Source organism: Oncorhynchus masou, chromosome 29, assembly GCF_036934945.1.
Source record: "Oncorhynchus masou masou isolate Uvic2021 chromosome 29, UVic_Omas_1.1, whole genome shotgun sequence".
Classification (NCBI taxonomy): Eukaryota; Metazoa; Chordata; class Actinopteri; order Salmoniformes; family Salmonidae; genus Oncorhynchus; species Oncorhynchus masou.
The window spans coordinates 56,431,114-56,458,928 of NC_088240.1; the positions used below are offsets into that span (position 1 = coordinate 56,431,114).

At 42.1% G+C, this 27,815-nt stretch overlaps 2 protein-coding genes and 1 pseudogene across 2 annotated transcripts; all 3 read right to left on the minus strand.

Annotated features, from left to right (window-relative positions):
* Positions 1–6,581: 6,581 nt before the first annotated feature.
* Positions 6,582–9,841, minus strand: LOC135520045 (trophoblast glycoprotein-like; annotated as a pseudogene).
* Positions 9,842–9,941: 100 nt separating this feature from the next.
* Positions 9,942–14,128, minus strand: LOC135520044 (transmembrane protein 222-like). Its single transcript, XM_064945360.1, has 6 exons — positions 13,884–14,128; positions 13,548–13,632; positions 13,397–13,428; positions 13,180–13,276; positions 12,833–12,963; positions 9,942–11,415 (listed from the first exon to the last, which is right to left on the minus strand). Exons 1-6 carry the CDS (start codon positions 13,994–13,996, stop codon positions 11,328–11,330), a joined length of 546 nt encoding a protein of 181 aa, XP_064801432.1. The 5' UTR covers positions 13,997–14,128; the 3' UTR covers positions 9,942–11,327.
* Positions 14,129–15,211: 1,083 nt separating this feature from the next.
* On the minus strand, positions 15,212–27,653 carry LOC135520046 (WD and tetratricopeptide repeats protein 1-like). Its single transcript, XM_064945361.1, is given in 16 exon segments — positions 15,212–17,333; positions 17,789–17,981; positions 22,044–22,212; positions 22,466–22,722; positions 22,970–23,140; positions 23,302–23,395; positions 23,789–23,861; positions 24,077–24,192; positions 24,437–24,531; positions 24,863–25,045; positions 25,838–26,025; positions 26,134–26,245; positions 26,347–26,393; positions 26,515–26,598; positions 26,781–26,916; positions 27,395–27,653. Coding segments are annotated over 15 exon segments (2,052 nt in total). The 5' UTR covers positions 26,847–26,916; positions 27,395–27,653; the 3' UTR covers positions 15,212–17,129.
* Between the last annotated feature and the right edge of the window lie 162 nt (positions 27,654–27,815).

Sequence of the window (27,815 nt, forward strand, 5' to 3'; positions counted from 1 at the left end):
TACTTTTCTTAAACATCACATTTTAAAATTGCATTCTTCAACAATATTACCAGTAAATAAACTAGAATACTACTATAAAAATAATGATATTTTTTAAATTGTAATTGTAGATTTATTTACTAGTAGACTATTATTATGTTATTGATATTCATTTACTTAAGCTCCAAACATTTCTCAATGTGCTCCACCTTATAGTTTTCTTTATCTTATATAAAGTAGTAATTCTCTTTAGTTTATATTTTCCTCCATGTAGTTATAATTTTACATTATGCACTATGCAAAGCTGCAAAAAAATATTGATTTCTTATCATACACATAGCTTTTTACCATGGACTGTTATTTTGAAGGCAAACCCAGAAAACCGGAAGTCTAAATGTGGATCGTCTCCGGCTAGTTTTGCTGCCATGATGTTCATCACGGAGTTTCTGAACCCAGAGGTGCAACATTGTGAAGTCAATGAGAGAAGTGAAACATTCTTCCTTAGTTGTTAATTTTATTGAAATCTAATGGCACAAACTAGATTTGAGCCAACGTCTGTAGTAGTTGGACATGTTATTACTACAACCTCGTGAAAGTGGAAAACTGACACGTTGCCATTTTTGTCAAAAACGACTTTATATCGAAGGAGTGTCTTTGATTTTTGACGACCTGCACATGCGCAGTTCGGTGCCAGACGACAGTATAGACCTGATGATGTGATTCTATGCATGAGTTTAGCTAGCCAACATCGCCTACAAGTGTGATCAGGGATTTCTATTAGAAAAGCAGTTTTAGCCTATCTTCATACTGTAGTCTTTGCGCTAATGAGGTGAAGTCCACAGTATATGTCATAAGGTGTGAAGTTTTGATAACTGTGTAAATCTCTCTAGGACAAGGTTACTTTGATCAATATATTCGCCTGTATTTACTTCCCAAAAATGAAATGCAAATTAGCTTCTAATGTGGCTACCATAAACTACAAATGTCATGATGATCTGATAAGAATCTCTGGATGAACTATCTAATGTTAGCTAAATGTAGTAAATAATAAATTGGCAACATTTCTTAAAAATTGTACAATTCTGTGAACTGTCTTGTGCAAGTTATAAATTGACACAAATTACCTGTTAGCAAAGGTGTCAGTTAGAAATGACGTGCAGGAGCTTGCAAGGATTTGTAGTTTTGCATGATGTGTACTTTTTCATGATGTGTACTTTGACGCAAATTGGCATTTGAGTCTGAGAGTACAGAAAGCTGAAAATATTGATAAGTCACCTTGTCCAAGGGAGATTTGCACGGTAATCAAAACGTCACGCCAGGGTAAGCCTTCACGAAACACAGCACTCCTTTTAAGCATTTCTAAAATCTCCTATTAGCAAAAATTAATGTGGAAAAATGATTGGAACCCTTTCCCTATTTTCTGGCTTTCTTTGGCCCCCCTCACGTATTCTGAGCAAAATAACATTTAAAAAATGTGTGTGGAATTTTCATTGTTGAACATAACAGACTGTAAAAACACCAGGAAATCAGCTCCAAGTGATTTTAATATTTGAAGACACGGGATTGTCTACAAATGTAAGCTAGGTTTGAAATCATGATGTTCTTTATGTCAATTTGCAGTCTCAAATCATATCTTATTAGTCACATGTGTCGAATACAACAGGTGTAGGTAGACCTTACAGTGAAATGCTTACTTACAAGCCCTTAACCAACAATGCAGTTTTAAGAAAAATAAGTGTTAAGTAAAAAAATAGCTAAGTTAAAAAATATATATATATTTTTTTTTTTTACTTATCTATTTTTTACTTAACACTATTTGTTTTTATATATATTTATTTATAATAACAAACGAGCAGCACTAAAATAACAATAGAGAGGCTATATACAGGGGCTACCGGTACAGAGTCAATGTGCGGGGGGCACCGGTTAGTGGAGGTAATTAAGATCACATTATGTCCGCTCATCCTTTATTTCACCGCCCTCGTATTCAAGCTCCACGTCCGTTTCCTCCGTGTGTTGGCCACCAGGCGGATATCTATTCATATGACATATTTATCATCCAGTAGTCGGAGCAATTTGCAAAGTATCTGACCAGAGATCTGCTAATATGAGTAGCATCAGAGATATGGAACACCCAGTGTCACTTGAAATAAATACATATCAGTCGAGACATAATTAAACGTGGAAATGAGATAGATAAATAGAAATGCAACACAAAAATAAATAAATATCCGAGACTGATCAATTGGAAAAGAAATGCTGAAATAGAAAATAAAATACACAAATAAATAAATAGATAGATATAATGAGGATTATACATGGAAATAGACCGTTCAATCATTTTATTCATTTCCATTTTTATTTTATTATATTGAAGGTTTTCCTTATACTATTCTAATCCTAATGCCTCAAACTGTTTTTTTAAGTAATTTAAAACCTAAAATTTAGCACACAATTTAGTGCAAACAAAAAGTATATTTTATTATCAAAAGTCATATTAAAAAATGTCAAATCAGAATAAATGATTCCCCATATTGGTAATCTGGATAAAATGCTATCTAGTATAAAAGGTCTTGAAATTCTGACCCTCAATATCTAAGGGTTTTCAGTCATCAGTAGGTTGGTGAGTGACTCCCCTTATTTGTGGGGCCCCTCTTCTTTATTGAGCAATGGGAGGTTGATGCTGGTTTGACTTCCCACTCAACTCTATTCTGCTTCTCCTGTCCATCAAACTCTGACACGTCCGATATCTGAGGGAGTGAAGAAAAACGCATGGCTAAAGTCTTGGTTGGAAACAAAACTATATACAAAGTGCAGTTTTTCATTCATCTTGTTGCCTTTCCACTGGGCTCAGACGTCAATTCAATGTTGGTTCAACATAATTTAATTGAAATGAAGTAGAAACAATGTTGATTCAACCAGTGTGTCACCAGTGGGTTGCTACCTAAGTATTGTGCTATCTTATAGCCTTTCAAAGACATCCTCATACCCCCAGTGCCCTTCACATCACTGTACCTGTAGAAGCCTATGCCACCCAACACGCAGAAGATCTGTCCAAATGTATGAGCAGAGAGGCCCAAAATACACATCTTTCAGCCTCCTTCCTTCTTTCAGCACTCACATTGGCCTCTCCAACCCTCTTCCTCCAGACAGGTCTGCTCGATCCTGCGCCCTCCCCAATCCCAAGCTCAGTTAGTCGGGTAAGAGGTTCTCCAAACATGGCTCCAAACCTGGGTGTATAAGCATCTCTGATGATATGGTGAGATCTTTATCCAATGGTGGTCTGTGTCATTGTCCAGTGTTTGTAGATATTTCTCAGAGCTGGCTGTGTGTCTATGTTGATAGGAGGGGTGCTGGCCCATTGCTTCAGGATCCAGGGGGGCACCAGGGTATCACAAACTGCCCCCCCCCCGGTTGGGTTGTTGTGGTGCTGCCATTAAGTGGCCTATGGTGTGACAGAAGGCAACATGTCATCCCTTTGTTAGATATGTCCATAGAATTAGTGTTCTAATTCTATGATCATGTCCAACAGAGACACAGTAGACTCATACCAGTAGAGGGCACCCTCATACATTTGACCCAAATGGGTTGGTTTCCTGAAGAGTACATTTTTTTAAACCCTGGCCTAAACCCACTATATGAGCGAGTCACAATAATAGCAATGCCTCAGCCTAAAAGTAGCATTAACTTTTGTATACTTTTCACTTTACTGCATTAAATAACTGATGAGAGTGGAGCTTGCTGGTGTCAAACAGCTGCCTGGCAAATGTTGTTGGTGTGGTGAGGCGATCTTATTCCTTGGTAAAAGGGTGAAAAGGAACTGTTTCTATCACATTCAGTGTCTATGTCATAGATTTCTGTTTTCAATTCATAAAGCATAGAGCAAAACATGGGCTCATCAGTCACTTAAAACCATTAAAACGCTTCCAGGTCACGTTTGTTTCGAGCATACAAACCTTATATCTCCTCTCCTTTGTTTTGTGCTGACTTTCTGTAGTTTATGCCCCTCTCTTCCAACAAATAATGAGTGAGCCGGGAGGAATGCGCTGCCTCTTCTGCTCCATGTGCATGTAATCAGAAGACTGGCTTTAACCTTACTCAGTGCATGGTGAATCCCAGCCCATTTACTGTCTTCAGTAGAGTGCATGTAGACCTTGCTGGGGTTATTGATGATAGCCAGCGTTTCCAGGTGTTTTAGAAATTCTGTCTGTGCGCACCACGTCCTCCATACACCTCCATCATTTTGACAGCGGCTGAGGCCTGTGTCACTAGTGTATCAGTGCAATACATCACCTGCCTTGGGATGACTGCGCATGTGTACTTTAAGCTGAAGATACCACTTAATAAATGACTAATTAAAAGGACTCGACATCCTTGAAAACAAAAAATATAATCAATCTGTAAAACGATTTGCACTTTACGTTACTACAACAACATATCAGACATCATTTAGTGCGATATAAGATCACTCAAATATGCTTACTGAATAGATAAACTCACACAGACCAGAGCCAGTTGCATTGTGGTGGGGAGGAATATCTGTCAGTGCTGCTTTGATCAATAGCGATCATTAGGTAGAAAGTCCTGCAAATAAACTCGCACACAGGATAGAGAGATGCACCGCTGCCTGCAGAGCCAGCAGGTGCAACTCTGTCTAGCATCCTTCATCTTGTTCCACTTTCCCCCTACAGACACACTTAATCACCTCCCTTTCCCCCCATCTGCGATAAGCAGGAGAATCACACTGGCACTACACTTAGTAACAGAAGGGGGAAACGGGAGAAGTGTCATTCCCAAGAGTTTCCTGAAAATTTGTAAAGTTAATTTAAGAGTAAATGGAAACTTACTGCAAATGTGATTTGGATAACATTTTGGAAAAAAATGGTTTAATTGAGCAGCACAAAGTTTGTTTTTTTACAATTGTTTCATTTAAATTATCTTACATAACACGGGTAAATTATGCACATGAGTTTATACACCACAGGAGATCCTGCTTCATCACTTCAATGCCATGTCACTTCTGCACTCTGGAAACAGTGCCTTGCGAAAGTATTCGGCCCCCTTGAACTTTGCGACCTTTTGCCACATTTCAGCCTTCAAACATAAAGATATAAAACTGTATTTTTTTGTGAAGAATCAACAACAAGTGCGACACAATCATGAAGTAGAACGACATTTATTGGATATTTCAAACTTTTTTAACAAATCAAAAACTGAAAAATTGGGCGTGCAAAATTATTCAGCCCCCTTAAGTTAATACTTTGTAGCGCCACCTTTTGCTGCTATTACAGCTGTAAGTCACTTGGGGTATGTCTCTATCAGTTTTGCACATCGAGAGACTGAAATATTTCCCATTCCTCCTTGCAAAACAGCTCGAGCTCAGTGAGGTTGGATGGAGAGCATTTGTGTTTTCAGTTCTTTCCACAGATTCTCGATTGGATTCAGGTCTGGACTTTGACTTGGCCATTCTAACACCTGGATATGTTTATTTTTGAACCATTCCATTGTAGATTTTGCTTTATGTTTTGGATCATTGTCTTGTTGGAAGACAAATCTCCGTCCCAGTCTCAGGTCTTTTGCAGACTCCATCAGGTTTTCTTCCAGAATGGTCCTGTATTTGGCTCCATCCATCTTTCCATCAATTTTAACCATCTTCCCTGTCCCTGCTGAAGAAAAGCAGGCACAAACCATGATGCTGCCACCACCATGTTTGACAGTGGGGATGGTGTGTTGTGGTTGATGAGCTGTGTTGCTTTTACGCCAAACATAACGTTTTGCATTGTTGCCAAAAAGTTCAATTTTGGTTTCATCTGACCAGAGCACCTTCTTCCACATGTTTGGTGTGTCTCCCAGGTGGCTAGTGGCAAACTTTAAATGACACTTTTTATGGATATCTTTAAGAAATTGCTTTCTTCTTGCCACTCTTCCATAAAGGCCAGACTTGTGCAATATACGACTGATTGTTGTCCTATGGACAGAATCTCCCACCTCAGCTGCAGATCTCTGCATTTCATCCAGAGTGATCATGGGCCTCTTGGCTGCATCTCTGATCAGTCTTCTCCTTGTATGAGCTGAAAGTTTAGAGGGACGGCCAGGTCTTGGTAGATTTGCAGTGGTCTGATACTCCTTCCATTTCAATATTATCGCTTGCACAGTGCTCCTTGGGATGTTTAAAGCTTGGGAAATCTTTTTGTATCCAAATCCGGCTTTAAACTTCTTCACAACAGTATCTCGGACCTACCTGGTGTGTTCCTTGTTCTTCATGATGCTCTCTGTGCTTTTAACGGACCTCTGAGACTATCACAGTGCAGGTGCATTTATACGGAGACTTGATTACACACAGGTGGATTGTATTTATCATCATTAGTCATTTAGGTCAACATTGGATCATTCAAAGATCCTCACTGAACTTCTGGAGAGAGTTTGCTGCACTGAAAGTAAAGGGGCTGAATAATTTTGCACGCCCAATTTTTCAGTTTTTGATTTGTTAAAAAAGTTTGAAATATCCAATAAATGTCGTTCCACTTCATGATTGTGTCCCACTTGTTGTTGATTCTTCACAAAAAAATACAGTTTTATATCTTTATGTTTGAAGCCTGAAATGTGGCAAAAGGTCGCAAAGTTCAAGGGGGGCGAATACTTTCGCAAGGCACTGTATGTGCCCTTTCTTTCTTGCCCTGTCACGTCTGGTTACAAAGTCAGTTAAGGACGAAAAGATGACTTAGTGCAGTGTGGAATCATTCAATCTTCCCAAAAGAGTAGACATTCAAGGTTAGTTTTGCAGTCAAGACCCTTCAGATAGGCAATATTGCTTTGGTTCCATCTAGATATGTCAATAAGACCCACAAAGTATAATAAAATAATACATACAACACCAAAGACAGATGGCAACTTGGTTAAATCTATGCAAGTCAGTAGAAATGTGGCCACAGTAAAAGAGGTATCAAGGCTATGCAGGTACAACGAGCCCGGCTGTTCACACTTAAAATAGGCTCTCCATTAAATAGCATAACTGTTCTGCAGTTTTATGCTTACATTAGTGATGTAAATTATATTCAACACATTGTACAGAAATGCATGATACAGATAAGTCCCTCACAAATGTGAGCAGGGTTGAGCAGAAACTGATTATATGTCATCTGATTTTTTAAATATTTTTTTTTACTTGTAATCAGTTATGTTACCTGCAAAGAAATATTGTAATCAGATTACAGGAAAAAAAAAAGATGATTACTTCTTGGATTACTTTCAAATTCAGAAAGGATGTTTGCTGTTTTCTCAATTACATTTAATTCAGCATTGATAAAAGCACAGGTTTAAGTTTGTTCCACCCGAGCGAGAGTGACCACAAGTCAGAGACCACATGTGTGTGTTGATCCTTTTTTGTCTACTTCTAATAAGGGGAAAGTAATCTGATTACTGAGTTTGGGTAATCCAAAAGTTACATGACTTATTACAATTTTGGACAGGGAACTAAACTGTAACAGATTACCTTTAGAACGTAACCTCCCCAACCCTGAATGCAAGTTCACTCCAGTCCAGTTCCATTCCAGGGAATGAGGAATCACAAATCCAGAGATGGAGCCTGGCTTGACCTGTGTGTCTGAGGAGATCTGAACTAAACAGGTGTCAGTGGGTAGCTGTGATAAGCGGTTATCTGAGTGAGCCTGTTCAAAACTACCATTTGTCGGTGGCTTCTCTTCGGCTCTGACGTCTTTTGAGAGGTAATCCCGGCGTGGGTCAGTGTCGATCTCATAGCGGTGTTGATACCCCTCCAACACGTCATGGCAGGCATCTCGCGTCTCCACCACCCACTTTTTAATACCTTGCCAGTTGAGGTAGCGCACAAAGAGGAAGACCATGCCCACAAAGCCCAGCACCAGACCCAGGAGGACGTAGGAGGTCTACAGGGAGAGGTCGCCCACCTTGTCTCTGATTCCGACCAGAGGTGGTGAAGTGACATGGCATCCGATAACTTGGATCCCGAGCCCTTTCAGGGGCCTGTCCTGAAACTCCCAGGGTGAGGCTCAGGTCAGGGCTTCTGCATCCCCCACCTGAGCACGGGAGCTCGAGCCACACGGCAAAGTCTTGGATCTCACATGTGCAGACATAGGGGTTGTGGCTCAGCAGGATGCGGGGGGCTTGCACCAGCCTCTCCAGCTCCCCCAGAGCATCGCTTTCCGAACACCCTGAAAGAGTTGCTGGTCAGGTCAAGCAGCTCCAGGCGGCGCAGGCCAAAGAAGGTGCCGTTGTAGACTGATGCTAGGGAGTTGTTACCCAGGAGGAGGTGCTGCAGGCTGGGGAGGTGGGAGAACATCCCTGGGGGTAGGAAGACCAGCCAGTTCCCGGAGAGATCTAGGCTGAGCAGCCCTCCTAGGCCTCCCCAGCGCAGTGGTGAGATCAGTCAGTGAGGTGTAGTTATACAGGGAGTGGCTGAGGTTGAGCTCCTTTAGAGGACTCCCTGGGATGTTGAGGGCTTCAGGGTGGATGAGAGCCAGATGGTTGCAGCTCATGTCCAGGTAGCGCAGGTAAGAAAGGGTAGAGAAGCTGTGGGATGCAACCTCTGTGATTCTGGGAAGACAGATGGTCCATGTTTACAGTCCCCAAACCGTTTATTGGACTTAGAAATAATGTTTTCCGGAATTATTATCATGCTCAAATAGAGGTATCTAAATATTTCATAAATTGGTGTGATGACATTCAGGAGAACATGGAAAAATCATTTTGTTGTAGTTTAGAATCTTAACTCAAAGCTTCAGAAATGTATAGGCAGGTAAATACAAATGCATATGTCTCAATCGTTGAAAATGTTTAATCTCTGCAACGGCAAGAATACAATACCCTTTATTTATATATATTTTTTCTACCGCTTTTTCTCCCCAAATTTGTGATATCCAATTGGTAGTTACAGTCTTGTCCCATCGCTGCAACTCCCGTACGGACTCAGGAGAGGCGAAGGTTGAGAGCCACGCGTCCTCCAAAACACGACCCTGCCAAGCCGCTCGGCTTCTTGACACACTGCTCGCTTAACCCGGAAACCAGCCGCACCAATGTGTCGGCGGGAACACTGTACAACTGGTGACCAGAGTCAGCCTGATGATGCCAGACCTGCCACAAGCAGTCACTAGAGCGCGATTGGACAAGGACATCCCAGCCGGGCCAAACCCTCCCCTACCACGGATGACGCTGGGCCAATTGTGCGCCGCCTCATGGTACTCCCGGTCACGGCCGGCTGTGACACAGCCCGGGATTGAACCTGGGTCTGTAGTAACGCCTCAGAAAACAATTATCTTTGATGAGAATATTTACTCACCCATTGTTGCTCAAAATGATGGTGGTGACATTTTTCAGTTCTTTAAACGTCTCTGATCCAATTCTGAATATATTATTTCCTGTGATGATCACATTCCTTGTGTATCCTGGAATATCTTGTGGTATGGCGCGAAGGTCCTTGGAGACGCATTTCACTGTGCTCGTGTCAGCAAAGCATCGGCAGCCTGATGGGCATTCCAAGCACTGGTGGAGCGCACAGAGTAGCGCACCAAAAAGTACAATAATCACCAAATTATGCATAACTCAACAGAAAAGTTATAAACTTAGAAATACCAGAATATGCAGAAGGTGATGGTGAGCCATATTACGCCGTATCATGCACATCAAGGCGTAAAAAAAAAACTCCGATTCCGGTATGAGGTGTTAGCCTTTCTTTAGATGGTGCCGAATGATAGCCCAATGGTTTCTGTCTGCGTTGAGTGAGAAGGAGGTTTCCTCTGCTGATCAACAGGACCGCCGAATTGTTAGCTTGAGTTTAAATACCGGCGCAGAAACAAGGAGAGGAATAACAGTGAACGTCTTTTAAAGGCACAGACGCTAATAATATTATACTACACAGAAGTCGACCTCTGTGGTGTCTTTGTGTGATATGATTTAACAGTTTATACACAATGAACAAGTAGTCTATGCATATTATGTACACTTATATTTGTTACAATAAATAACAACACAAAACAGAGGGTCGTGCGCATTGCCCGTTAAATATAATAATTTGGGTGGTGCATATATTTGTCCTGCTACACACAAGTGTGTAATATAAATTGTTTTTTTTTTTGTTTTTTTTTTTTGGGGGGGGGGGGCATATGTTAACTCCCCTGAGACACCCGCAGTGAGTGGGGGTCACGGACAGGGTCGCCATTGTCCAGCCCCCCGGGAGCAATTCGGGTTAAGTGACTTGCTCAAAGGCACAGCGACAGATTTGTTTTTCACCTTGTGGATCCGTTATTCGAAACCCAACGCTCTAACCTCGAGGCTACGCGCCGCCCTCAATAACAGGCAGTTAAAGACTCCAACCATCCAAGTCATAGACTGTTCTCTCTGCTACCATAAGGCAGGCGGTACCGATGCATCAAGTCTGGAACCAACAGGACCCTGAACAGCTTCTACCCCCAAGCCGTAAGACTGTTTAATAGTTTAGCTAAATAGTCTGGGTAGTTATTTGGTTAACTATCTGCATTGACCCTTTTTGCCTCATCACATATGCTGCTACAACTGTTTATTATCTAGCCTGTTGCCTAGTCACTTTATTCCTAGTTATATGTACATATCTACCTCAATTACCTCGTACCCCTGCAACATCGACTATGTATATATAGAAAGGTTAGCGTTACTCTGTGTATTTAGTATTACCTTTATCTCTGCATTGATAGGAAGCACTTCACTGTTAGTCTACACCTGTTGTTTACGAAGCATGACAAATACAATTTGTTTTAACTTTACTAGCCTATATGGTACAGCCTATTGCCCATAATTACTGTAATTCTATCAAATGCTTGGTCATGATTATGTACTACTGCACAGCATATTAACATTCCTGAGCATGTTGCTTCAGAGAACTTACAGTATTGCATGAACAAATACTGTCTGATAAAATACAGTAAACAATTACAAAGTAAAATGATGTTGAGCTGTTATTATACTGGTTATATGGGGTTCGGTAAAAGAGACCCGTATGAATTTGACCATAGACAATATATTTACGTTCAAATTCTTGTCATTTAGCAAATGCTATATCAATTCTATATTTATGGTTATGACTATCCCAAGACAAACATTCATTTATACGACATTCCTTTCTGTTATGGAGTAAAAGGTACTTCAAAACCAGCCAGAACAGCTGGACATAACTGCCCTCTTGAGACACCTGTCTGATGAATGTCGGAGAGTGTGGATATTAGTACTGCACAAAGAAGTGTCCCATCGGAACATTCCTCTTCTTCATTCACTTTCACGATTACAACTGAGCAGGAAAATCCCTTGTGTTATCTCTCCCCTCCTCCATCTCCCTTGTGTGGTCAGTGCAGGTTGAGTGTTAGGATGAAGGTGACGAGGGCTCCAGTCAGCATGAGGAAGGGCAGCCAGGTCTTGAGGAACGACACACAGCTAGGGAAGGACAGAGAGAGAGAAAGCACAGTGAGAGTAGTAATTACAGTCATTAAATCTTCACATTTCAGCTGTTGGTCAAAAACACATACTCTAAGACATTTAATCTATACTGCCCTACAAAGGCAAAACGCAGGAACTACACTTTGTTTTGGTCAACATTGAGTTAAGACTGAAATCAGGCTTTGTAGTATCTGTTTTATCTTGTGACAAAGTGACTTGGACCAATTATGTTCTGTTTCATAGAAAGTTTGAGTTAGAAGTTTGCAGAAACTGAAGTTACTGCACTTGGGCTTTGTTCCACCATGTTTTGACTGTAGTTACCCACTCTGCCATACAAAGAGCAGTGAAACTCAACGCAACAGTGAAACTGAGAAAAATGTCTTTAAACTTGTATTTGTTGTCCAGACAAATATGTTTTAGGTAGATAAGTGATAATGCACTGATGTAGTATCTTATTCTGACGTAATTCTTTATGCATTCAACCATGACCCCTGATTTGACCTATGACCCCCTAAGTCAAATAAATGACCATTCAAAGTCAAACAGAAAAACAACAAAGAGTGTTGGATAAACTCATTTAGATTGTAGAATCTACACAGTCAAATATTTTTTTATTTAGATATAAACATTCAATGTGATGAAACAGTCCTTACTTTATGGCGGGAAAAATGCTTGAGGGTCACCTTTGCCTTTTGTAGGGCAGTATACAGGGACAGGTAAGGATGTGCAGTCAGTTCAATTTCCCCGAAGCCAGGGTAATTTACACAGGGCACTGAGGGCAGGAGGGCAGACCAACTCTCCCAGAGGTTTACCCCACTCCCTTCCCCTCACTCCCTCCCCCATCCTCTACCTTGTCCTCTACCCTGTCCTCCACCCCTGTCCCCCCGATCCAGCAGTGGGAGCCCCAGCAGAGAGTTGATGTGGTGATGCAGGGGCCACATCTGGCAATGATTAATTACACGCTGCCCCACTGTTGAAGGACGTGGCGCCCTCGGACGATAATGTGCAGGCTGCACATTACTCGGGGGAGAATAATGAGGGGGTTTCTCAACCGCATATGTTTCCCCGTGTCTGGAGCTCCTCTGTCCCTCCTGCAGAGCGTTGCCTGCTGCCAGGTGCATGTTCACTTGTTCAGACTCGGTGATGCGGTTTTGCAATACAGACCGGTGTTGCATAGTTTGATTCTGCCCATTTCATCAGCATGTCTGATTCTAGTCCTTCCCACACCAGTTAGTCAAATGATCCAGAGGAGAAACACACACACAGTGATTGGTCAGTCAGAATGATGCTTTGTGAGTGGTAAGTATTGTTGTACAGAAGGTTCCGTGTTCGCGCCTTGGTTAGGACAGGAATGAGCATACTCTGTTACATAAAGTAGAGTACCTCTTCATTGCATGATTGCATGGTATCTCACCTGACATGCCTGCCATGGATAAGGGTCTGCAGGCATAGGTTGACCATGTTCCAGGACGTTCTGTTGTCATAGCGCATGAGGTTGAGGGCCCGGGCCACGTGGGAGTGGCAGTTATCACAGCAGAGGTTGTGCTACAAGAGACAGAGGAAGAAGGCTAGTCAAGTCTAACTCTAGGCATTTGTCACTATCGCTCCAATGGGCCTTTACAATCACTGTACAAAACATGTACATATTTACCCTTTGAAATAGGCCTTACCTGAAGATGTTCATTAGAATCTAGGAAAAAAATATAATTCCACTACTAGACCTTCCTGTCTGTCTTATTATGACACTGTCGATGTTCATACCGGCCTGCATTTGTACTCCTCCGATGCATCGTGCACTGCTTTGTCCCAGGCAGTTGAGCCAGTGCCACACACCTTATCAACGTCAAGCTTCCAGTACCTGTTAAGAGACAAGCATTGCTGCAGATACCTTACCACATAACCGCAATGCCTGCATGTCAATTTTGAGCACAATAAGCCAGGCCTAGCTCCAAGCATTGAACGAACAAAGCCAACTTACTTTGTTGGTCTTCCAAAGGCCATATTATCTTCCTAAAAGGAAAGATGGGAAATGTTGAGGAACTATCACGAAACAGATGGTCCAATGATATTAGGTTATGCACATAAAGCTGTAGGCCTACTGTCATATTGCATGATCTGCATATACTCACAGACACCAAGTAAGATCCAGCGAAGTCTCTTATCACGCCTGCAGAAGTACAGATCCCCATGTGACCAATGAAGGGGAGCAACCACCTGAACAACACAGAGGTACAGCACTGTATTGGGGGGTCCTGGGTGCGCGTATATTATAAGGCATCTAACGGTATGGGCGTTTTAATTCCAGCCCACATAGTATTTGGAAATTTACTAGCTATAATGCAAGCTAAAACGATGTGATAAACATCAATGGTCATGTAGGCTATCAACATGATCTGTCACGTAAATAGTGTCTCCATTTCAGATGGTGAGAGCAAAAGAAAACAACCGGAAAAGTAGCTACTCACGACAGTATTGGAATGGGTGTCCAAACGATACAATAAGGATAACGGCTGTTTTTCCGGTCAAATTTTTCGAATCCGCCGTGATAATTAATCATTATGTCCGCCTCCTGCGCCATCAGTAATTTGGCACTCTGACGAAACACACAGCTCAAAAATGGCGGCCGCGTTCCAGGCCGTCTGCAAAGCAGTCACGCACCAAATATCACAAAGCCAGCCTGGATATGAATTAAATGCCAAATGCAGACGTTTTTAAATCAATATCAAATAATTTCTCGGCAAAAATTAATTCAATTTAGATTTCCATTAAAATGGGAAAATAGCTTTTCTTTTTTTCTTTTTTTGCAAAAAACTACTTCTCAAAGGTCCAATGTTAAGAAGCCGAATGTGGTGGTCCTGGGCTGGCATGGTTAATTAAACGTGGTCTGCGGTTGAGGCCGGTTCGACATCCTGGCAAATTTTCTAAAACGACGTTGGAGGTAATTTATGGTAGCGAAATGAAGATTCAATTCCATGGCAACAGCTCTGGTGGATATTCCTTTTGTCTGCATGCCAATTGCACACTCCCTTAAAATGTTAGATATTTGTGGCATCGTGTTGTGTGACAAAACTGCACATTCTAGAGTGGCCTTTTATTGTCCCCAGCACAAGCTGCATCTTGTCATACTTGAGTAAAAGGAAATATTCCTTAATATAAAATGACAAGTGAAAGTCACCCAGTACAATACTACTTCAGTAAAAGTATTTAGTTTTAAATATACTTAGGTATTGAAAGTCAATGGAATATCTAAAATGTACTTAAGTATCAAAAGTAAAAGTATAAAGCATTTAAAATTTCTTATTTTATGCAAACCAGACGGAACCATGTTATTTTTTTATTTTTTATTATTTATTTAGGGGCACACTTCAACACTCAGACATAATTTACAAATTAAGCATTTGTGTTTAGTGAGGCCGCCAGATCAGAGGCAGTAGGGATGACCAGAGATGCTCACTAAGTGAATTGGACCATTTTCCTGTCAAAATGAAAATACTAGTTTTGGGAATCAGGGAAAATGTTTGGAGTAAAAAGTACATTATTTTTATGAATGTAGTGAAGTAAAAATTGGCAAAATAGTAAAGTACAGATAACCCAAACAACTACTGAATTAGTACTTTAAAGTATTTTTACTTAAGTACTTTACACCACTGTGGAATGGGTAGTTGTGGACCTGTGTGTAGCCTATTTCTGCACCTGGAACAGTGTGCAGGTGGAAAACATTAGTAATAAAATCCAAATCATCATTACCCTGGTTAAATACACATCGGAAGTGAAACAAACTCAAGACAAGTGGTTCAACAACATTAGACCTCTTTTATTTTTCTCTTGCTGCAAACTTTGTCGTGGGATTTTTCCCAAAGAAAAATAAACATAAAACATTTCTTAAATTATTTTTTAACAAAAGAAATTACACATGGAAGCCTAGTGTTAGAGGACTCCATCCTTAGGTTTTCTTGAACTCACGTCATCAGTGAGCTGGTAGTTTGCTGGTCGGCTAGAGGACCAAGAGGCTTATTGTCTAAATTTGCCATTTACAATGTTACCTTTAGACAAAATCTCATAAGTAAAACTCCAACTGCAGCAGAGGACTCATGCTGGGTCCAAAGCTACAGGAAGGGAAAAATCCCTATTCCATTCTTTCCCCCAAAATGTTCTGGGGAAAGCTGAAAGTGCTTGTATAGGGATCCTGAACCCCAAAAGCCACCAAATGGATTGCGTCTACGAAATTGTCTCTATGCCATGCATGAGTGATATTAGGACTGGTGGTATTGCCCTAGTAGTGATAGTGAAATACCCTTCTCTCTTCATCACTTTCCCTCTCTGTTCAGAGCATCACTTTCCCATAATTCCCTGGTTTTCCAGAAATACTGGTTGGAAGATTCATGATTTCATGCTTATTCCATCCGGATCCTGGTTATCTGCCAACCGGGATATCTCGTAAAAACTGGGAATTTTGTGGAAATTACCAGAATTTTGCAACCTTAGTACAACAAAGTTCGACAGATTCTGACCAATCAACACCTGACTATCAATTAAATCAAACCCCTTAAACTAAACCCCACAACCCTTCCGACTCTACATCGTTATCAACAAATGACAGAGGAGCAAATGTCTAAGTGTTGGAGAAAATGTGCAGAGCTACTGCTTCAGTTTGACAGCTTTGTCTTAACCTACATAATAAAAGTAAAAGGGAAACATTTTGCATACCTGTCAATAAAATAGGCATCTAGAGCGACAAGAAGAACTTCAACAGACAAAGCAAATGCAACATGGATCCTTGGCCATTATTTACTCTTAAAACTTTGAACAAATGAAGATAAACTTTTTTTGCTGTTGCCAGACCGAGTTTAAAAGAAACAAGGTGCACAATCCTAACAACACAATTAATTTGAGTTGGAGAAACACTTCTAGACTTGTTAACACTTAAAGTCAAGACTTCTTCTGCTCTGTTCCTGTTGACCAATATTCCAACAACTTTAAAATAAGGACTGTAAATCAAAAAATTTAGGTAGAGACTTTCAGAGCTGGAGAGGGGCTGAGAGTGACCTCTTATACTCCAATTGAAAAGCACACTAGAGATGAAACAAAGCAACTTCCTGTGGCCTCAAGTCTCATCCTCCAATGAAGACACTGACTATTGGGGCCTCGCTTTGACCTCTAACCTCTGAGCCGTCTGCAGCCTACACTACCAGAGGCCTGGAGCTTCTGCTTGTAGTGTTTCCCTCCAACGCACTTCCTCTTGGGGAGGGTTTAGAAGTGGTTGACTCTTAGCTCATAGTGAGAGATTAGGGAGTGATGGAGTACTCTCTTCTTTACCGTATAGGCCCAATACCTCCAGCCTTGGAGCAACGGAGGGAGCGGCCGAGGTGATGTTGTTGGTGTTCTTAAAAGGGATGAAAGGTCGTTGTCGTCACCCCCATGGAATCCCCTCGCCAAACTGGTTTCCTCCAATCCTGCCTCGGGATGTGGAGGAGGAGGGCAGTGCATAGTGCAGAGCTGTGACATGACATTCACTCGATGTTGCTTTCGTTTTAGAGGGGCGAATGAAACATTGACAAACGGAATATCTATGGTGCTTTTTCCCCCTCCTCACAGACACACACACAGACGTACACACACACACAGACAGCCTCAGGGTTTGGGAGGGGGTAGGGGAGGAGTGCCTTGCATCCTGCTGCCTCCATACTGTATGTGGTGTTGGACCTGCTAGTCTAGCTGGGCCGGCACTGCACCTGGCCATCTGAGCTGTCCTCATCGTCTGAGCCCTCTGGCCCGCGGCCACTGAGGCCCGTGATGCGGTAGCCCATGTTGAGCAGCATGACCTCCAGGGGGTCGGCATTCATACGCCGCTGGTTGGCTGCAGCGGCGCCCTCCATGTCCTCCACCACGCGACCGTTCCCACTCTCACTCTCCGTCTGGATGACAGAGGGGAAAGGGATAGAGAGAAAGAAAGGTTAAAAAAAGGGTTAACTTCTGGTGTTTTGTAAAGTCAGACTTTTTATTATTATATTTTTATTTTTACATTTGACTATTACAAAGGAGGCCATAGGAAAGGATAGGTCATAGTGCAGCCTCAATTGTGACAATCCAATAATCAGATGTACAATTGTGTTTATTTATTGCGTAATCCTTGATAGTTTTTAATGCATGTATTGGCAGTAAACATTTTTTTTTATCATCAAACAAACATTCAATCAAAGAATCAATCATGTCGATGATTGAATGGATTACTTTTTAAAATGCATCAACTCTATGTATAGTGTCCTTGGTGCTGAGGTGTGTTTTTACATGTATGTAAAGCCTACTATTCCACACAAAATAAGTTTGCTCATGGGGAAAATGAAGACATTTGAATAATGTTGTTAATGACCTCTGGCCTGGGGTTCCAGAGCCGCACCACAGGGTCGATGCCGCTGGTAGCCAGGAAGCAGTAACTGGGGTGAGGCTGCAGGCAGTTTACTATGGACTCGTCCCCCTGGAGGATCCGCACCAGGTTAGCAGTCTCCTTCTCCCAGATGAAAAAGGAGCCGTCGTCGGAGCCGCTCACAATGTACTGGCCTTTACTGTGGGTGGGGGATTATATATACACTGAACAAAAATATAAAACGCAATCATTTCAAAGATTTTACTGAGTTACAGTTCACATAACGAAAATCAGTCAATTGAAATAAATTCATTAGGCCCTAATTTATAGATTTCACATGACTGGGAATACATATCTGTTGGTCACAATTTTTTTTTTTTTTTAAGTATGGGTGTGGATCAGAAAACCAGTCCGTATCTGGTGTGACCGGAGGCCTCATGCAGCGCGACATCTCCTTCATGTGGAGTTGATCAGGCTGTTGATTGTGGCCTGTGGAATATTGTCCCACTCCTCTTCAATGGCTTTGAGAAGTTGCTGAATATTGGTAGGAACTGGAACACTGTTGTACACGTAGATTCAGAGCATCCCAAACACGCTCAATGGGTGACATGTCTGGTGAGTATGCAGGCCATGGAAAAACTGGGACATTTTCAGTAATTGTGTACAGATCCTTGTGACGTGTGGCCGTGCGTTATCATGCTGAAACATGAGGTGATGGTGGCGGATGAATGGCACGACAATGAGCCTCAAGATCTCATCAAGATCTGTGCATTCAAATTGCCATAGATAAAATGCAACTGTATTTGTTATCTGTTGCTTAAGCCTGCCCATACCATGACCCTGCCACCCCTATGGGGAACTTTGTTCACAACGTTGACATCAGCAAACCGCTTGCCCACATGACACCATACACATGGTCTGCAGTTGAGGCCAGTTGGACGTACTGCCAAATTATAAAATATGGAGGTGGCTTATGGTAGAGAAATGAATATTTAAATTCTCTGGCAACAGCACTGGTGGACATTCCTGCAGTCAGCATGCCAATTGCACGCTCCCTCAACTTTTGACATCTGTGGCATTGTTGGTTGACAAAACTTCACATTTTAGAGTGGTCTTTTGTTGCCCCCAGCACAAGGTGCACTTGTGTAATGATCATGCGGTTTAATCAGCTTCTTGATATGCCACACCTGTCAGATGGATGGACTTTCTTGGCAAAGGAGAAATGCTAACTCAGGGATGTAAATACATTTGTGCAATTGTTGGTTGTTGAGAAATACGCTTTTTGTGCGTATGGAACATTTCTGGGATCTTTCATTTCAGCTCATGAAACATATGACCAACAATCTACATGTTGCGTTTATATTTTTGTGAGACAGAGAGAAGCAACTATTAGACCTTGTTTGATACTGCACACAGGTGGCAGAGACATTTCCGTAACATTTAATTTGAAGGGTACTTAAATAAGGACGTCATAACGCATTCATAATCAAAACATAAGCAGTACATGAGCATTCTTTCATGCTTATGTCAACTACCCCAATTTGACACCTTATGAACTGCTCATGCCTTATTAAGTTCTTCAGGAGGCACCGACGTTTCTATAGAACATCATCATGTTTTTTCTTCAAACATCTACAAAAAAATTACTGCACGCTTAGAAAAAAAAAGTTTGGGGTCACTTCGAAATGTCCTTGTTTTCCACAAAAACACATGAAATGAGTTCCAAAATGAATAGGAAATATAGTCAAGACGTTGACAAGGTTATAAATAATGATTTTTAAATGAAACAATAATTGTGTCCTTCAAATTTAGCTTTCGTCAAAGAATCCATTTGCAGCAATTACAGCCTTGCAGACCTTTAGCATTCTAGTTGTCAATGTGTTGAGGTAATCTGAAGAGATTTCACCCCATGCTTCCTGAAGCACCTCCCACAAGTTGGATTGGCTTGATCGGTACTTCTTTACGTACCATAAGGTCAAGCTGCTCCCACAACAGCCCAATAGGGTTGAGATCCGGTGACTGTGCAGGCCACTCCATTATAGACAGAATACCAGCTGACTGCTTCTTACCTAAATCGTTCTTGCATAGTTTGGAGCTGCGGTTTGGGTCATAGTCCTGTTGTAGGAGGAAATTGGCTTTAATTAAGTTCCGTCCACAAGGTATGGCATGGCGTTGCAAAATGGAGTGAGCCTTCCTTCTTCAAGATACCGTTTACCCTATACAAATCTCCCACTTTACCACCACCAAAGCACCCCCTAGACCATCACTTTGCCTCCACCATACTTGACAGATGGTGTCAAGCTCTCCTCCAGCATCTTTTCATTTTTCTGCGTCTCTGCGAATATTCTTCTTTGTAATCCGAACACCTCAAACTTAGATTCTTCTGTCCAATCTTGCTCTGTCCAGTGTCTGTTCGTTTGCCCATCTGGCCAATAAATATTTTTATTGGCCAGTCTGAGATATGGATTTTTCTTTGCAAATCTGCCTAGAAGGCCAGCATCTTGGAGTCACCTCTTCACTGTTGACGTTGAGACTGGTGTTTTGCGGGTACTATTTAATGAAGCTGCCAGTTGAGGACTTGTGAGGCGTCTATTTCTCAAAATAGGCACTAATGTACTTGTCCTTTTGCCCAGTTATGCACCGGGGCCTCCCACTCCTCTTTCTATTCTAGTTAGAGCCAGTTTCAGAAGAAAGTTATTGTTTCTGGCCATTTTGAGCATGTAATCAAACCTACAAATGCTGATTCTCCAGATACTCAACAAGTCTAAAGAAGGCCAGTTTTATTCCTTCTTTAATCAGCACAACTTTTTTCAGCTGTGCTAACAATTGCAAAAGGGTTTTCTAATGATAAATTAGCCTTTTAAAATGATAAACTTGGATTAGCTAACACAAAGTGCCATTGGAAAACAGGAGTGATGGTTGCTGATAATGGGCCTCTGTACGCCTATGTAGATATTCCATTAAAAATCAGCCGTTTCCAGCTACAATAGACATTTTCAACATTAACAATGTCTACACTGTATTTCTGATCAATTTTATGTTATTTTAAATGGACCAAAAAAAGTGTTTTTCTTTCAGAAACAATGACATTTCTAAGTGACCCCAAACTTTTGAACAGTGGTGTATATACAGTGCATTCAAAAGTATTCAGACCCCTTTCCTTTTCCTACATTTTGTTATGTTACAGCCTTATTCTAAAATGGATTAAATAAATAATCCTCAATCTACACACAATACCACATAAAGACAAAGCGAAATACCTTATTTACATAAGTATTCAGACCCTTTGCTATGAGACTCGAAATTGAGCTTAGGTGCATCCTGTTTCCATTGATCATCATTTAGATGCTTCTACAACTTGGAGTCCACCTGTGGTACATTCAATTGATTGAACATGATTTGGAAAGGCACACACGTCTATATAAGGTCCCACAGTGACAGTGCATGTCAGAGCAAAAACCAAGCCATGAAGTCAAAGGAATGGTCCGTAGAGATCCGAGAAAGGATTGTGTCGAGGCACAGATCTGGGGAAGGGTACCAAAACTTTCTGCAGCATTGAAGGTCCAAGAACACAGTGCCCTCTATCATTCTTAAATGGAAGAAGTTTGGAACCACTAAGACTCTTCCTAGAGCTGGCCGCCCGGCCAAACTGAGCAATCGGGGGAGAAGGGCCTTGGTCAGGGAGGTGACCAAGAACCCGATGGTCACTCTGACAGAGCTCCAGAGTTCCACTGTGGAGATGGGAGAACCTTCCAGAAGGACAACCATCCCTGCAGCACTCCACCAATCAGGCCTTTATGGTAGAGTGGCCAGATGGAAGCCACTCTTCAGTAAAAGGCACATGACAGCCCGCTTGCCAGAAGGCATCTAAAAAGCCCTTAGACCATGAGAAACAAGAACATTTCCAAAAACCTGTTTTTGCTTTGTCATTATGGGGTACTGTGTGTAGATTGCTGAAAAAACAAACAATTGAATTCATTTTAGAATAAGGCTGTAACGTAACAAAATGTGAAAAAGTAAAGGCGTCTGAATACTTTCCTGAACGCACTGTACTCTCCCAAAAATGGAACGGGGAAACATAACCAACGTTTCAGAATACAGTGTCTTCTTCAGGGTTGACTATACGATTAGTCAGCACCTCGACAAAAAAGAAATGTGTACGTCAGCTCATGCTTTTGACTCTTCCCTTACAGGTCAACAACTAATATTAACAGTTTTTTTAGAATGTATAAATCATCGGTGTCTAAAATGCTCCACTGACCTGCCAAAGAAGTTGGCCTCCTTGATGTCTGTGGTGGTGTTGCAATGACCACAGTAGCGGTGTTTGTAGTCGTAGCTGCGCTCTCTCAAGACGACCTCGTCTTCCGGGATGGACTCCTTCCTGTTGAACGTGTGGAAGCGGATTGAGCTGTTGCCCTTTTTGTCCTCAGCTACAAACAGACATGACATGGAAATAAACGCAAAAAAAATAAATAATTAAACAATGAATGATATCAAATCCATACCCTAATTAACACGGTATTCATTTGCATAATCTCCATTGTGGAATATATAAGGTATTTTGAATTGAATCAACATGTAAAAAAACACATTGTAAGTCAACATGGAAAGGTGACGGAAAAGTCAGAGGTCAGCCAAAAACCACACTTAATTTTTTTGGGGGGAAACAGACGATTACCCAACATCACCATTAAACCCTTCTCACCAGAGTCCATCTTGGAAAAGAGGCGGCCTTGATATCCTTATCCAGGGCGTCGCAGGCGCTGCTGTGGGCTTGCTCGGGGAACTTGCCCTTGAAGTCATCCAGGCACTCCAGAGCCTCGGCCACGTACTTCAGCTCAAAGAGGCAGCGCGCCAGCCGGAAGTGGGCCTTCAGGTGCCCAGGGTTGAGGGACAGGGCCTTCAGACAATCCCTCAGCGCATCATAGTGATCACCGTCCCTGGGGGAGAGAGAGAACACATCACACACACAACCGTATATACCACACAGTCACACACACGTGTACCAGCATAGTGGTAAACTGTTTTAAACGCGATGAAACAAGGACGTTATACCTGAACTTCAATGTTTTCTTTTTAGCTGCAAAACATTTTGCTACAGTATGCCCTACTGAACATGATCATTTTCTGTAATAGGAGAAACACAGAAGGAGAGTAAATGAGGCTAGGGGTTAACTAGCTGCCTACCACTTGCGCTTCATGTAGGCGGCGGCGCGGTTCCCGTACAGCATGGCGTTGTGGCTGGCCTCGTGGATGCCCAGACTGTAGAACTGGATGGCCTGAGTCCACTGCTGCCGCGCAAACGCATCGTTGGCCTGCTGCTTTATCCGCTCCAAGTGAGGCGGCAGCTCACCAGAACTAGGGAAGAAAGATGAGAGGACGACACGATGAGAGAGAAACTAGGGATGTCACTCCCCATAGCGTAGTGTTTCTAGAAATACACTAGGGCTAGGCTGTTGCCAAATGTAATATGTGGGTGAAAATGAACGATTAAAATCAAACATGAGAAAAAAAGTTACCCAGAGAAGACTTTGCTTTCTGCGAATCGAAGTCGGCTGGCTGGCAAGTGAATTCCATTTGACACACCGTTGGTTGTCTTTCCATTCTGAACATCTGTTGGGATATCACCCAATACAGTTCTGGGCATTACAAAGTTGTACTGCAGCACAGTAAAGAACGTTTGCCGAAAAGTGGATGAAACTGCACTGTCAGGAACATTTAAAAAAAAATGCATTTCATCACATGGGTTATTGTCAAGTGATTGATAATGACCTTGGTGGTTGATGTCACCTCAGAGAGTAATTTGTCACATAGACAATGTACCTTGATGTACATTGCTGCTGCAATATTTAATGCCCAAATCTGTATATAAACTATGGGCAGACTTTTAGCAAGCAACTACACTCCTCCATATAACTCATTGGTCATAAATAATACATACTGTAAATGTCATTTTAATGACAAAATACTTTAGTAAGCTTTGGGCGATTTCCATAATCATAATACCTGTTGATTGACACTTTTTGGGAAGCAGATAGGTGTACGGCTTCTGTTTGAACGTCAAGTCAAATAGATACACCTGCAGACAAGAGAAAACACATTCCTGGCAAAGTTACCCTTTTGAACCAACCACAGGTAATCATCAACTTTAATGATTTGGTTTGAGAGTTAAAGTAGTATGCTTGTTGGAATTCAAACCTGACAATCTGAGAAAGAGATGGATTTTTTTTGCCTAGTGGGCTGACCTGGAGGTTGAACCTAAAATAAGAGTTTAACTTCTAAAGCCGCCTTTACCTGTTCCCCTCCCATGTTAACTAGCAGCTCAGTGCCGTCGGGGCTGAAGGTGACATAGGTGGCCACTAGGACCCTCAGGCGGTTATTGTAGTCAGGGAGCTTCACTGGCAGGTGCCCTGAGGCAACGGAAACAAGGAGAAGAAGTTGGGTGAGAGGCATACAGAATCACCTTACATGTCCCACTAGTTTAGTTCCATATATTGTAAATGACTGCGTTATAACACATTTATTGTCCATGTGTGTTTTTACTGTTGAAAATACATTGTAGATACTGTATGGGCTTCATAGAAAATGTTCACAGCTGTTTCTTATTAATACATTTTGTGCAATAAGCCAAACCATTCGATCACACACACACACCTGCGACATAATACTGCCCCGCTCCGTCTGGGATGGGCTTCTGCCTGTCGCAGAATGTGTGCACTCCTGCCGATGTGCTCTGACTCGCAGACTTCCTGTGAATGGGAGTGGAGGAGAGAAACATAAATGATTACCAAAAACACTCAAAAGCTGAGAAAATAACATTGGTATGACTTATGATAGCCCAGAGTAGTAGGGAGACATATTGGATGTTATATCCAGTAGTCGTGCATATTCCTTATGTGATACAAAATTAAAAACTATTCAATTAAAAACTGAAATTTGACAGTCAAGCAGTGAGAGCGAAATCCTAACTTCAGATTTGAGATGTCTTGAACTTTCAGGTAAATTATGCATTGATGCCAATGGAAACATGAGCCACAAGCGTCGACCTCAAGTTATGATTCGAGCCCGACTACTACACACCTGTGGTTGTGGATCATGCGCATGTCGTAGAGGCGTACAAAGGGCCCGTTGGCCCCCACTGCTAGGTAGTTATTATTTTGCGGGTTGACAGCCAAACACTTGGCCTCCACCAGCTGACCACAGTATTCCGTCAGGTCAATGAGCACTTCTGAACGCTTACTGCTCTCCCTCAGGTCATATTGCCTAAAATAGTAGAAGAAAGCACATCATGACATCAATCATCTCCAGAGAGTCAGAACGTAGCTCTTTAAAATATTGTTTTGAATTCTAATCAAATACTAGACTTTTTTGGCAAGGTTTAATTGCAAGGTTGAATTAAAACTGCAATTTGTGTCCATAGCCAGCTTGCTCAAAAATAAACAACTAACTACTATACTCTGTACGTGGGAGCCATATTTTGAGGTTGTAGATGACTGGTTGGGTTAGTCAAAAAACAAAAACACAAGCCACTATTGAAACATTGGCCCTTTGAGTCATAAGCAGCGGTGGCAGTCAGGCAGTGATGTACTATAGCGAGAGTAGGATACTAACTTCCTGGGTCTGAGCTGAGCTATGGGAACCATCGCCTGAAGCCAACCATGCATCTGCAGTAGTCCACAATGCCCACTGCACACCTGAGCTTCGAAGGGTAGTTAAAGGGTATTCTCAGGAGATACAATAACCCCCAAGACAGGGTGTGTGATGAAAGTGCTGCTGGAGGCATGTGGCCACAGACACCCATTGAAGAAGTCCCTGGGAGAGCCAAGGAACTGATAGGGAATACAGCTTGAGGTAAGAAAGGGGCTCATTGCATAACACTTCCATTCCAACCTTACTGTTTCACGTCATCTTTTCACCTTCGATATTCTACTACAAGCCAGTAGAAATAACATGATGCATCTGACAATGTATCTGACGCAGTGTCCGCTTAACCAATGAACATCTTTGGATGCGACAAGGATGCTCCAATGGTTAGCTAGCTACTGGGGCTCTGACCTGATGATGCCGTCCTCCGCAGCACTCCAGAAGATGTTAGGCCACATGGGGGCTGTAGCGATGCGCTTGACGCGGTTGGTGTGGTCGGAGAACATGTGGATGGTCTCCTTGACAGACACGTCATGCACGTGAACCTTGGTGTCCGCTGCACCCGTCACAAGGATACGGTCACCTGAGTGAGGGAGAAACTACAAGGGAGGGGATGGGACAAACAAGAGGATAAAATAAGAAACTATAAGAAAGAAGCTTCATTTCTCCACACATAGACTTTCCCGTCAAGCAGTTTCTGTTTTTACCTTCACAGAGAATATGTTTGCTGCATGCCCTGTGTGCATAGTGGTGAGCTTCTTGTGTTTGAAGGGGTCCCAGATGATGCAATGTTGGTCATCTGAGCCCGATGCCAGCAGACTGAATAGAACAAGAATAAATATTACAGATAGGCCAACATAAAATGTAGAAGTGGTAAATACGATCATTAAATAGAACCCTGCTTTCAGCTCAGGACTTACTCTCCCCGTTCGTTCCATTCCAGGCAGTTCACACACCCAGTGTGGCCCTGTTGACACAACAGATACGGGCTGTCAGGTTGGCAAAGACGTTAATGTTGTATGTGCGCAGAAACACACACACACACACACACACACACACACACACACACACACACACACACAAATCACCTGCAACTCTGCCTCCAGTCCAAGTCTATTGATGAATGGGTCTGTGACATGATACTGCCTTTGGAAGCCCAATGCTCTCTTGTCCTACAGACATTAAGGCAAAACATCACCTATCTCACTCTGTCCAACATAAATAAAGCATTTTTGGTGAATACTAGTGTTCATTGTTGAATAGATTGCATTGCAGGGTTGTTAGCAAGGGCAGTTTGTTTGGGTAAAAGAGTACAGTATTTCATAAAAACAAGGTCTTAAAACGTTGGACCCACTCTGATCTGCCTGTGCAAGATGTCTCTGGTGATGTTCACAGCAGACATGGCCTCACAGCAAGTCATAGAGCACGGACTAGAGGTGCAGGGTCCGAGGGTCAAAGGTCAGATGGCATCTGCAGTCTCTAGGAATGGGCTGCAATTTGAGGAATAGAATAGAACTGACATCACACAAAGAACAAGCTTACTTAGATGGGATTAATATGTAAACAGAGATGTTTCTTTCTCTTCTAGGTACATCAGTCAATGGACACTGGAGTAATGTACACCTAAATTGAAGAAGGGTTCCCAAGTGTTTGAGGTTTAAATACTGAGACATAACTGTTAGCTAACTAGAACAACAACTGGTTATATCTCTGGTAGCCAAGTGGTGGTCTTCAGATAACCATGTACACACAATTCCTTCCTAATACTAGCCATTGCGACTGGTGATGTTTACATTAGCCAAATAACGTTAACCGTAGCTAGCTGGATTAGCTGCTGGGATGCTAGCTACCAATAATAACAAGCCGTATACGTAGTGACAGCAGGCTGGGTTGGCCTCCCAAAAAGACAGACATACAGCTCCGTCACCGCAGATATTTCTGACATTACCTAAAAAAAAAGCGTTGTACCTGTGTCGTCTGGCATTCAACTCGAAATCGTTCCCAATCTTTGCCCAAGTTTCCAGATAACGACAGCGCCTGCTCAGTTACAGTAGCTAGCTAGCTGAGCTAACGTGAGATGATTTATTCAAGAAACAGGGAATTCTCAATGCTCTAGTTCTCTATCTAGCACTTTAGCTACTCCTTACCAATGAAAGTCAAACTGTAACAAGAGCGCTTCATATGAAATATTTTGGTACAAATGTACAAGTGTTGACTGTCACTGCTTACTTACATGGGTTTATCAATTGACTGAACCCTCCCACTACCCTTACGTGAACTAGCTGACGTGAACTAGCCTTTGGATATTAATTTTAGGAAGAGAATTATGAGTACACCGCTCTGTGAATTGCACCGCTGTTTTTCTTCCGTTGCGCGACTGTACTGTTGA

Coding starts and splice junctions, on each gene's coding strand:
- LOC135520044 (XM_064945360.1), bottom strand. CDS start 13,996: ATGGCGCAGGAGGCGGACATAATGATTAATTATCACGGCGGATTCGAA. Junction 13,429..13,547: donor CTGGATCTTACTTGGTGTCT/GTGAGTATATGC, acceptor CTTTCCTTTTAG/GAAGATAATATGGCCTTTGG. Junction 12,964..13,179: donor AGGAGTACAAATGCAGGCCG/GTATGAACATCG, acceptor TGTCTCTTGTAG/CACAACCTCTGCTGTGATAA.